We start from the raw sequence: 12199 nt of genomic DNA, 5'->3' as shown, positions 1-12199 counted from the left end.
CCGGCTCTCGACTACAGCAGGCCCCACTGCCCCCAAAATGAACATGGCTTATCTTAGCATTTGTTTAGTACATTGTTTATTCACAAAAAAGGGAAAATGACTGTATTTTCTTATGATGGTTTTACTTAGTTGATATACCAGGTCCTATTAGATCTTCTCATTATATTAAAGGCCCCATGTCCTTAATTTTTCTTTATTGTATTGCATTTCTTCTCTTGAGGTCCACTAATAACGTTTTGTGTGGTTTTATGTACCAAAAAACTTTATTCATAATTCATGTTTGCACGACCATTTTCCAGCCTCTCCTTAAGCCTTAACATTAAACAGGTTTTTGTTAGGGCGGCACGGTGGCGTGGTGGGTAGCGCTGTCGCCTCACAGCGAGGAGGGCCTGGGTTCGATTCCCCGGCCAGGCGGCCAGGGTCCTCTCTGTGTGGAGTTTGCATGTTCTCCCCGTGTCTGCGTGGGTTTCCTCCGGGTTCTCTGGTTTCCTCCCACAGTCCAAAGACATGCAGTCAGGCCAATTGGACATGCTGAATTGCCCCTAGGTGTGAGTGTGTGAGTGACTGTCTGTGTCTGTGTGTCCGCCCTGCGATGGACTGGCGACCTGTCCAGGGTGTATCCTGCCTTCCGCCCGAAGACCGCTGGGATAGGCTCCAGCATCCCCCCGCGACCCTGACGGAGAAGCGGCTTAGAAAATGGATGGATGGATGGATGGATGGATGGATGGATGGATGGAAGGTTTTTGTTACTGTGTCTTTAAGACTGAAATATTGTAAGGTGCTGTGTTCTGATTGGCTGTCCTGTATTGCACCTCATTCAAAAAGCTGTCCAGCTGTCCTTTCAAACTAACTCTTGTCCACTTGGCCTTGTCATTTCTCTCAGCTAAATATGATGCTACCTTAAGGGCTGTTCAATTGCTTTAAAAGCTCAAATAAAGTTTATTAAATGAACTTTCATTGGGGTGAGGAATCGAGAGAACTTCAGCAATAGAACTTACCCAGAAACCATTGTAACTTGATTGATTGCATGTCCCTTTTCCAAATGCAAAAATACAGAAAAAGTTTTAGAAGTCATAGTAATAAACTACTATAAAATGCTGGGCTTTATGTTGCAATCTACTCCATTTGTTATACATAACCATTGATGTAACTTAGTTCACAGTTCTTGATAAAAGTTTAAAGCCTGGCGAAGCTTTTCCTCACGCACGTTGTGTATGTCATATTCAAACTTGCTAATAAAAAGGTTAGCCATGTAGTTCACTGAGGCTAACCTGGGACATGTTCAGTCTCAAAACACTGTGCACCGTTTAGCTATGATTTACAGGCTGAACGACATCTTTCATAGAAATAGTGCAAAGCAGTGCACTATGGGCTTTGAGGTACATTTTCTCTGGTTTGATGTGTGTTGTTGTCAGAGGTGTTACCAAATCAGCAGTGGCATATATGTAAACCCTGCTGTATTAAAAAGGCAGGACTCTATTAAAGTTCTCTACAAATGCAGCTGCTGCATCGTGGTGCATGCAACAACTGAAGGCATCAAAAGACATATTCTGAAGTATTAAAGTACACATTTAAACCCAAATCTTCGAAAAACACACCAAGAATGGCCTTTTTAGCCGCCATAGTTGCAACATTTGCATAACACGACCGGGTGTTCGACACCCATTATTTTCATTTAATAAACATTTTTCTACATTTTATCAAGCTGAACGCAGCCCTGTTGAGGGTACTCTGTTTAAATAATCCACTCCTCACTATCCCCTACACCCTTCTGCCATCCTTCAAGTGTGCCTTTGTGTAACATGTGACACACATCCAGTTGCAAAAGAACTGAAATGGGGCCCAGGCTGCAACACTTTTTCAGTGTGAATGCACAGGACGTAACTGCTGTAGGAAGGAATAGGTGGGAAAATATAAATGCATTGACTTTCATGATCATAAAAAACCAATCAATTCAAAATGGGCTGTTTTGCAACTTATTTTCCATACATGGGCTGCATGGTCTGGAAAGTGTATAGTACATGTGAACATGCATATGTTTTATCATATTTTTTATTTCACGAAAATGAAAATTGATGGAAAATTCTGTTTTCCATGATATACAACTAACAGAACTGACAAGAACATTATTATAGTTGATTAATGATGACTGAAAGAACTGAATCATGATATACTTAAATGATCTGATTCTGATTCCCATTGGCTACCCTGTGTTGTGCCTCACTCAGAAAGTAGTCAAGACTAAAACACTCCTTATAACTTCAGCAGGAATGGGTGAGGCTAAATGTCTGTAGCTTAAACAGTAGTTATATGTAAGTGTGCTGATTTATTTGGAGGCCCTTGTCACTGAAGATATGTTAATTTCAGCTATCATTTCAAAAGTTTTAAACGTCCCCATTTAAGGATTTCAAGCATGTAACAACTTAAAATGTATTGAAATGTATTATTATATTTATATTATGTATCTATACAGTAACAGCAGTCTTTAGAAAACTTACTGCATGTATATGACGAAGACTACCATCTTCCTGCTTTTGAGCTTGCTAGGATGGTGAGTTTTAAGCACAGTTTGCCAGAAATTATGAAATAAAGAAATGACCACTAACCCTCAAACTACAGTAGTGAGTGCTTTATGGATGTTTAAAAAAAATTTTAGATTGGTTTAGCTGATAATGGAATAAATGTATGTGTAATTCTGGGGGACTTTTAAACAGAATAATGGTTCACACTGGGATTTTTTTTTTGACAGAAACAATCCACATCCATTCTGATGTATTTCAGATGAAACTCAGGAAATTATGTTCACAAACATTGCAAAGCAAAAGCAAAAATTTTCCTTTGTTTTTTTTTTGCAACTGAATTTATTGGTGCAGAAGTTTCACTATTAATGAAGCAGTATTATATGTCTGATCTTGCTTAACCCCTTCTTAACCTCAACAGAGAGTCACTATCGGGATCCACAGGATGTGTTCTTGCATGCACAATATCTGAATCCAGGCTGTGGCTCACCCCGCATAGAGCTGCTTTGTTGTGTTCCTGCTTTGTTCTGAGAATCAGGCACAAGTCAGGGCCAGCTCTTGACTATAGGAGGCCCAAGGTAAGGTAAGGAAGCCCCCCTGCCCCCAAGCAAACACGACTTATCTTAGTACTTGTTTGGTGAATTGGTTATTTACTTTGTTGATCTACATGGGCCCCTCATATATTAAAGGGTCCACTTATAACAGTTGTGTTACCTTACAATTTTACCTTAGGAACTTTATTGTTTGTTGTAAATATATGCTCATTCTAAATTTGATACCTGCAGCAAGTTCCAAAAACAGTAATACAGGAGTATGTTTGCAACTGTGTTACATCACCGTTCCCGTAACAACACTTAAAAATCCTTTGGAGATTAAAGATACAAACTGATACAGTTTTGAAAGCAGCTTTCAGTTATATAAGTCTTCAGCTGTGACCTTTATGTGACCTTTGTTGTATTTTGAGCTAAACAAGACAGTGGGACACATGTCTGCACTGCAGATAGGTCAGTCTAGCACCTGCTCTCTCTGGTTACACAGCCATGCAGTAATATGTACAGACTGTGGCTTGGAGTTATCACGTTGAAATAAACACAGACATTCCTGAAAAAGAAAGTGTCTAGAATGCAGGATATGTTGATGCAAAATGTGTTGAGCATTAGTAGTGCTTTCACATACGTGCAGGTTCACCACTAATACCTCCCCCATACCAAGACAGACCCTGGATTATGAACTTTCCACTGGTAACAATCTGGATGGTCCTTTTTTCCTTTAGCCTGGAGAATTCAACATCCATTATTTCCAATGCTTGTGATTTTTGCAAGTTCCCATCCAAGGATTGTACTGTCTATATAGTAATTACAGTTTTTAGACAATTAACTGCATGTATATGATGAAGACTTGCTAGCATGTTCTGCATGTTGAGATGGTTTTAAGCACAGCTGGCCAGAAACATATGAAGCAAAGAAATTACCTTATGACCCTAAGGTTAACCCTTAAAGCTACAAAAACTAGCATCATCCATTAGTATGAAATTAGCAAGTCTTTCTGTGTCTGTCAGTGATATTGGCCATAAAACAACCATTTAGGGACATTTTTACTGTTGTAGTCCTTTTTTGCGTTGTTCACAAAACAAATTATGTGGCAGACTGAAGATATAAACACAATGTATTCTTCTGGAGACCATGGAAACCCCAGCATTGAAAGGTGCCATCCACTGTTCACAGAGCATATTGCAGTTATCTGATGTAATCATTTTCCCCTGATCCTGGTACTGAGGCCGCTATTGAGTATTTTTCAGATGCCTTTAAGTTCAATGGAATTCTTATTGATTTTATTTTTCTTGAACATTTTTCAGTAGGTTATGTCCCCTAAACAATTATTAGAGATCTGACACATAAATCACAGCCTTTCTGGAAATGACCAAATCTCTGCAAATAAGGAAACCATGAGATGAACTAAGAAAAGAAACCATGAGATGAACTAAAATTTAAAATGGAATCCCAGCTTCTTATGTTTGGCAATAAATAGCAGGGATTTATGGATCAACAATAAACAGTATGATAATAAGAAGCCATTTATATTTATATTTGACTTAATGGTGATCTCATAGTCGGTGAGGAAAAACAATGACAATATCATCTGAACCCTGTAGAAAGAATATAGGAAAGTGCAAGAATAATATAAGCCTAATATAATATAAGCCTAAAAATATAATGTCCTGGCCTAACAATGATTTCTAATGACAAGTCATATTAAAAAGAGATGAGCTTGGATATAAATGTAGTGTGATTACACAATGCTCTCCCTCACATGCAGTCGTAAATACTCGCATGGGACAATGTGATGATTTTCACAGTTTTTCGCCCATATTCATTGTCCCCTGTGGTCAAGCATGCCGGCCATGTCCTGAATTGTTTAGGGGCTCTATAGAGCTTTCCTGAGAAGCCCACAATGCTGAGGCAGCTGAAAAGCACCCAGCCTCAATAAACAAACAGCAGCAGCCAGTGGAGTCACAATGGTCCAGGGACAACAGATGTGAGACAAAAGCACGGCTTTCCAGAAGCCCGGGCCACCATAAAGAGGCATGCATCAAGAGCTGTTGCCGTTTCGCTGAGCACCAGTCAGAAAGAAGTTGCGCTGCTTTGTAGCAATGTCTATGGGTGAGTAGTACCCTGTCATATACCAACATCAGGACAGGAATGCCTCTGCCAAGACGCCGATCCTCCTTTCTGGGCCAGGCTAGCACGGAGCGGCCGGGCGGCGTGGGCCGGGTGAGCGCGGGTGGCACCACAGCGCCCCGGGGCGTCTTTGTGGGCACCGCGCCCCCCACCATGAGCCAAACACCTGCCAACCTTGGTGCGCGCGTGTCCCGCAGGGCGCTGGGCATCAGCAGCGTCTTTCTGCAGGGCCTGCGCAGCACCATCAGTGCCCCCGTGCTGCCCCAGCCGAGAGACCGGGCTCACCAGCAGCTGGGCTTTGACAGCCTCAATGGCTGCCTGCTGGAGTACCGTGACAAGGTGCGCGCCCTGGAGCAGCTCAACCAACAGCTGGAGGAACAGATCCGGAGCTGCCTGGACCGCAAGGCCTCCAGCGCTGAGACATGGGGGGCCCTGAGGAATGAGTGGGAGGATGTCTACAGACAGGTGGGACAGGGCAGGCCATGGTACACCAGATAAGGAGGAAAACTTGGTTATGGTGCCATGAGAATGTAGATTTACATTAGATGGACAATAAATGGCAGCGGGGAATCTCAACTGGAATTAGATGGACCATAATGTGAATGAGGAGGTTGCTAAAAATGTCTGGATAGCACACTATGAGGGTGTCTATGTTATCATGTTCCTTTGTTTTAATCAGCCTGGAAATTTTAAACCGATCCGAATACAGCCTGAGAACTGCCCAAGACTGATCCAACCAAGTTGGACCAAGTATTACAAAACTGTAGCCTAAATTCTGTCCAAACTCAACACCCACCAGCTTTAATGGCAAAACTTCATCTCAAAACAATTATAAAACAATCTGTAAGGCATCAGGCAGTGTATTCATTACCATTTCCTGTAAATATTTGTAATTATTTGTGAGAGAGCTTTTAGTGGAAATTCAACATCTGGTTCCTATCACCACTGTGAACAATTCTGCCTCTGTTTCTCTATAACACAGCATTTCATATCAAACCACTCTAGCTGGCTTTTTTCATTAATAATTTAATTATGCAAACATTTTGAAAAGTATTTCTGTACACCAACAAAATCAGATCTTGAACAATGCGTCTTTATACAATGGATTGAAATACATGCATGGGCAAGCAGACTAACACAATCTTACTGTACACCAGGTGAGCGAAGCCATCCTGGACAATGCTCGGCTCATGCTGCAGACAGAGAATGTCCAGGCCACTGCAGAAGACCTCAAAGACAGGTATGTGACTTTCAGAGAGACAGAAAATCAGGCTTGTAACGAAAGTAAGGTTGCCAAAATAAAAAGTGTTGCAAGAAATCTCCAGAAGAGGCACTTTCCGAAGCAGTGCTTGTATGTTTATTCAGGTTTGAGAATGAGCAGCCTTTCCGGAAGGCAGTGGAAGAAGAGATTAGCTCACTCTACAAGGTGATCGATGATGCCAACCTGACTGCAATGGATTTGGAGACCCAGATTGAGTCCATGAAAGTTGAACTAATAGACCTCGTCAAAAACCATGAAGAGGTAAGCTAAAGAATACCAACCCTACAACAAAGACTTGCTGGAATGTATTCAGAGCCCTACAGAATGCAGTTCAGGACACATCAGGGTACGACCAAATGCTGGTTTTGTTACAGTTTGCAGCATTGAAAAGATTTTGTGATCCACACAAACTCTACCCCTCTGTAGGATGTAAGAGTGCTGTATAACCAGATGGCTGGTCGTGATGTTGATGAACCTGATGCACCTATTGAGACCAGCCTGGAACAGATCCTGGCCTGTATCCGTTCCCACTGGGAGAAGGTCATTGAGAAGAACCGTGCCGAGACTGATGCTTACCTGGAGTGCAAGGTAAAATAAAGAGTCTGAAACTATGCCTAAAAATGTACACAGCAGCAATGATATGGTAGCTGTGGCTATTCTTACTGCTTTTTACATTTGCTGCTTATTATACCATTGCTGTATTGGCTGATAATTATGTGCCTGTGTTTGTGAGAGCAGCAGACTGACTGTGTGAACAGTAAGCTGAGTCGAGAGGAGGAAGAGCTGGAGACTCTGAAGACAGACTGCAACGATGCTACCGTAAAGATCCAGAGCTTACAGGCTGAGACAGAGTCTATGAGGGCACTGGTAAGAAAGCTCAGTTCATCAGCTGTTCACTTAAAAGAAGGGTATTTATGGCTGTGTTGGATGGAAGCTATCTCTGCAAAGCATGACATTACTTTGTGTCAATGAAGAGCAGTCTTCTCTTAATCATAAACATCTAACTGAGGTCTTTATACAGGTCACTTAGATTGTGAATTTTAGGCCTGTTTGGTCTTCTCTGAAACCTTCACTTCCCTTTCATGTAGAAACGGGGCTTGGAGAACTCCCTGAATGATGCAAAGCATTGGCATGACATTGAGCTGCAGAACCTGGGTTCTGTCATTGGGAAGCTGGAGGCCGAGCTTTCAGATATACGTGGAGAGATCGAGCAGCAGAGGCGCGACTATGAGACTCTACTCAACAATAAGATGAGACTGGAGCTGGAGATCGGAACGTACCATGGAATCCTGGATGGGGAGGAGAGCAGATACCACCTTTCAATGTGAGTCCTCAAGCCTGACAAATTATTGGTAACCCTGTCCTCATTCTCTAATCCCATTTGTGATATTAAAGGTAGAGTTCAAAGTCATTTTAAGAACAAGCTTGAAGGCCTCTCCTTGAGACAAGAGTCACTGATCCAATTATGTTGATCAGGGATCATAAATTTTATCCACAAGAGGTCAGTGTGGCTGCTAGTTTTCATTCCAATCAAGCAGACAGACACTTGATTCCTTTTGTTCAATCAACTGGTCTCAGTCTGCAAACAGCTGATTAGACATATAGAGTGTTCTCCTATTAGCTTGGAAAAGCTCCAGTTACATCAGTTCTTTGCAAACAAGTTCAGTGACCCCTTGTTAACCCTTTAAATAAGATACTTTTCAAGGCTCCCTCCCCTGGGTAATCCTATGTCAGATTATGTTCCCAATTCTGGTTCTTGAGTACTCCTTCTCTACATGTTGTGATTAACCTGTGGCAAGAGAACTCAAACTGTGGATTTGGGACAGACATGTTCCATACCCGGCAAGATTATGTTATCAGTCATACTCAGTTTTTTTTTTTTTTAAGAATTCATTATTTTATCTAAAGTGGCTCAATTCAGATTACAAGCATAATGCAGCTCAGTGATCAATTAATTTAGTAAACACATGCACTTCAGCTCACATCTCAATATCTTCTTTTCCACCATGTTGATCAAATAGATGTAAACAAAACACACACTAAAAATGATCCACTCTAAATGGTCCACACCTGCAGCTCAAGGAATCTTAGATAAGTGTCCATTGCTAACTCTGCCTGGATGCAGTCCTCACCGATACGGGCACATAGAGGGCACTCTTGAGTAGTCAAAATGAGAAATGGGACACCCTGCAGCCTTGCTTTCTTTGAAAAAAGGGACTGCAGTGTCTCAAGAGTAACATTTGGAACAGGGCAGTAGTGATGCTTGCACTTCACTTCAGGATGGGCTTGGATCTGCTGTTTGAATCAGATTTGTAAGAGCAGGGGAATACTAAAATAAGCACTCCAGGATCTTGATTGGGAACCAAAGTGATAAATCCTATTTATCCCTATTTATCCCAAGTGTTTTTGCTGACAAACTGGACGTTTCAAGTTACCTTTTCCTTAGTAGGGCTAATTTGGGGGAAAATAATTGCATTATTAGTCCTTCAGCATTTATTAATAGTTTTATTCTGTTAAGGACTCTAATTGTGAAGGAAAGGCTAATTTTCCCCAGAGTGATATGCCTGTTGAGCAGGAAGAACTGATAGTCAGTCAAGAACTGACAGCTTAGAAAATGAGGCATAGCTTAGAGCAAACTCTGCTTAATTACAGTGCAGCTGAGGCCAACAACAGCTGGTTAATAAAGCACCACAACTTGTCTGAAGCTGTGTCTCTTATTCAATATTGCAACTGCAATTAATTTCTATAAACTAAGCTACAGGGTTTTATTTTTTCCAAAAGACCAGCACCTCTAATTTTTCACACTTTAGGCTTGAACACTGAAATTAGAGAAGCATGCTGCCAGTTCACAAGCACTTTATTAGGTCACATTTCTCCACTTAAAACATATTTAGAGCATCAAATAATGCAAGATTTTCAATTAAATATTTGAAGTTCTTGCGATTTTGATACAAAAATGTTGAATTGGTTAGTCCTACTCCCTAAACTACATGCAATCAAAATAAATTAGACTGAATTTCTTGTTTCTATTCCCACCATGTCCACATCTCTGGATTCTGAGTTCTGAATGTGTGCAACTTTCATATGTTTTGTCGCCCTCTACAGGTGCCCAGGTAGTTCTGCAGAGCCAGAAGGAGCAACAGCTTCTCCTCAGCCTACTTCTGAACACCTGGGGGAACCACAGCCTGAAGGTAGCACATCTTTGCTCACAGCCAATGACAGTGAACACTTTTACTAATACTGGGCAATGTTGTTCTTTGGTCTCTGTTTCTGATAAGCAATTATATTAATTTGTTCATTTAATGTCTCAACAGATTCTAACAAGAAAGAGAAGAAATGAATCCTTTCCCTCACAAGCATGGCTCCAGCCCTGCTCCGCAACTGCAGAGACATTTCCAGAAAATGCTTGATTTTCATTTGCATACCTTCCCTTCTACTCTACTGCTTGTATAGTTCTCATTGCTATTCTACAAGTTAAGAGTTTTATAGTTTGGGGAATATTAAACCAAAACCCATGCTTGTTAGAAGTTGTGCACAAAGCATACTGCAGTATTTAATTGTATAAATACTGTACGTTTTGGACATATTATTTTTAACCAAAAAGAAGAAAACACATTCATTCTTCATTCTTTTTACAAAAGGACTGCTAAAATTATACCTCTGGCCACAGCAGACTATTTTGGTGTTTTGTCTCATTCATCCAACTGGGAGAGGAAGAGAGACCAAAATGAGAAGTGACTGGCAGGTGGGCAGGGAGAATAATTGACTTTGGTCTCCTTTTACGCCCCTATGCACCATAATAATACAGTGCGCCTCTAATCACACACCTGAGAAGCAGCCACTTGGACGTCATGCCATGATCCATGTCATTATTCGACAGTTTAGGAAATCCACTAATTACAGGGCAGGAACACTTTAAGGTGCGTCAAAAAATACCGCACAACACTTTTGTGAACAAAAAGGGTAGAACAGGCGTGTTTATTCATCAGAGTAGAAGGAGTGAATTGTGGCATATATAGAAAATACTCAATAAAAGTTAATTAAAAAAGTATAAAATAAAGTCAACATATTTCCCATGATTTAGATTAAAAAAAACAAAAAAACACAATGCGTATTTGTGAGTGTTATTATTGCTGCGGTATGGTTGGGTCTCCAATGACAGAGAAGCAGCCGGTACAGATTCGGACAGGCGTCTTCGGGACAACAGGGGCGGCCCTCCTCAGCCGAGGACTCACAGAGAAAACGCTCACATACTGTAGAGGACAAACAGCATCAGCCCACATTAAGGCTTAACATCACACGGCAGTATTTACTCGTCTCCATATGACTGTGTGTGATAGATTGATAGCATTTTTTCTATTTATTTAGGTTTAGGGTGAATATAGCTTCAAGAATATATTGGGCGGAGTATAGCTTCACATGGTTTCTAAAAAAAAAATCTTGTGAATATAGTCTATTTGAACCACCTCATTCTCACCTGAGGCTTGGCTGAAGGTCCTCTCTCCATAGACTGTGACTGGATTCCTGGTGGTGCCGTCTGAAATGTTTAGAGTAGAAGAATGTATGTCATAAAATACAGTATCAAATACAGTAAAATCAGTGTTTTCTTAAGTTTTTAAAAATATACCCAGAATGGGCTACATTTAGACAACCCACATCACTCACAAGACTCAACATGGAATTAAAGGTTGAGTCTTGATGCGAGAGATTTCATTATAAATCGTTATTGACTCCCAAAATCACACACACACACACACACACACACACACACACACACACACACACACACACACACACACACACACACACACACACATATTCTAAGCTGATTATCCTGGGTTCTGGGGACTGCTGGTCCCTATAACACCGCTCACTAGATAGAAGACAGCACTGTTTAATAGTGTTGGGCTATCTGACAAAAAATATAATTGCAATCTTTCAGAATGAACAATATGTAACTACATTTTTTTCACATCTGAGAAGTTGGAACACAGAAAAAAAGAAGCAGCAGTGCCACATTTAGAGGCAAATTGTATTAGCACTAAATATAATGAAACAGGACCATTTATGTTCTCTTTGTAGTGAAACATGAAGTTGTTTATTGGCCTTTAACTGCTACCAATATCTACAACATGCTTGTTATCCACACAAAGCATAATATTGTCATATTGCTCATTGGGTGATTTCACAAAGCAGGCTTCTCCCGATAACTTCAGTCCGAAGTTAAGGACTGTCCATTAGGAATATGCCTCAGCTCTTTTCCTATTAGACAGGTTGGATTTTGGGCTTAAGTTATCTGGCTAAACAAATAATTCCTGCTTTGTGAAATGCACCTCCAATTCTACTGTATAATGAGTGAAATTTTTCTTCAAAAGGTGAGAAACTTGAGGGTCAATCGTCCATACTGGGATTGACCTCCTGGGCAATGCATTCTAAAAGGAGATTCTCCATTGAGAGGACAATGTAGGACTTCAAGGCTTAATCCCTGTTTTCAGTCCTATATGTGTCTCATTTGGTATAAATTTAAAAATAAAAATAAAAACAATGAAAAACTTCTCAACTTACCAACTGAAGCCTGTCCACTGGCCCAGCTAACGAGGAGCTTCTGAGCAAAGTGAGAAGCAGGAGGGTCAGCAGTACTCCTTTCATCCTGCCTGGTATTCTTCCCTCTGTTCGAATGTTAATGTTGGAGCTGCTGCGCCTGGGTCTGTTTCATAAAAACACCTGCTGCAGGCAGGGCG

General features: G+C 40.9%; 1 protein-coding gene across 1 annotated transcript; it reads left to right on the top strand.

The window, feature by feature from the left end:
• Positions 1–5151: 5151 nt before the first annotated feature.
• bfsp2 (beaded filament structural protein 2, phakinin) lies at positions 5152–10011 on the top strand. The gene is made up of 8 exons (XM_017686022.2): positions 5152–5662; positions 6355–6437; positions 6563–6719; positions 6885–7046; positions 7197–7325; positions 7547–7782; positions 9564–9649; positions 9773–10011. Exons 1-8 carry the CDS (start codon positions 5219–5221, stop codon positions 9796–9798), a joined length of 1323 nt encoding a protein of 440 aa, XP_017541511.1. The 5' UTR covers positions 5152–5218; the 3' UTR covers positions 9799–10011.
• The last annotated feature ends 2188 nt before the right edge of the window (positions 10012–12199 follow it).

The sequence above is a fragment of the Pygocentrus nattereri genome, chromosome 2 (assembly GCF_015220715.1).
Source record: "Pygocentrus nattereri isolate fPygNat1 chromosome 2, fPygNat1.pri, whole genome shotgun sequence".
NCBI lineage: Eukaryota > Metazoa > Chordata > Actinopteri > Characiformes > Serrasalmidae > Pygocentrus > Pygocentrus nattereri.
The sequence above is the reverse complement of the archived record's forward strand: the minus strand, read 5'-3'. Positions and strand labels throughout refer to the sequence as shown.

Coding starts and splice junctions, on each gene's coding strand:
- bfsp2 (XM_017686022.2), top strand. CDS start 5,219: ATGCCTCTGCCAAGACGCCGATCCTCCTTTCTGGGCCAGGCTAGCACG. Junction 6,438..6,562: donor GCAGAAGACCTCAAAGACAG/GTATGTGACTTT, acceptor ATGTTTATTCAG/GTTTGAGAATGAGCAGCCTT. Junction 7,047..7,196: donor ATGCTTACCTGGAGTGCAAG/GTAAAATAAAGA, acceptor TTGTGAGAGCAG/CAGACTGACTGTGTGAACAG.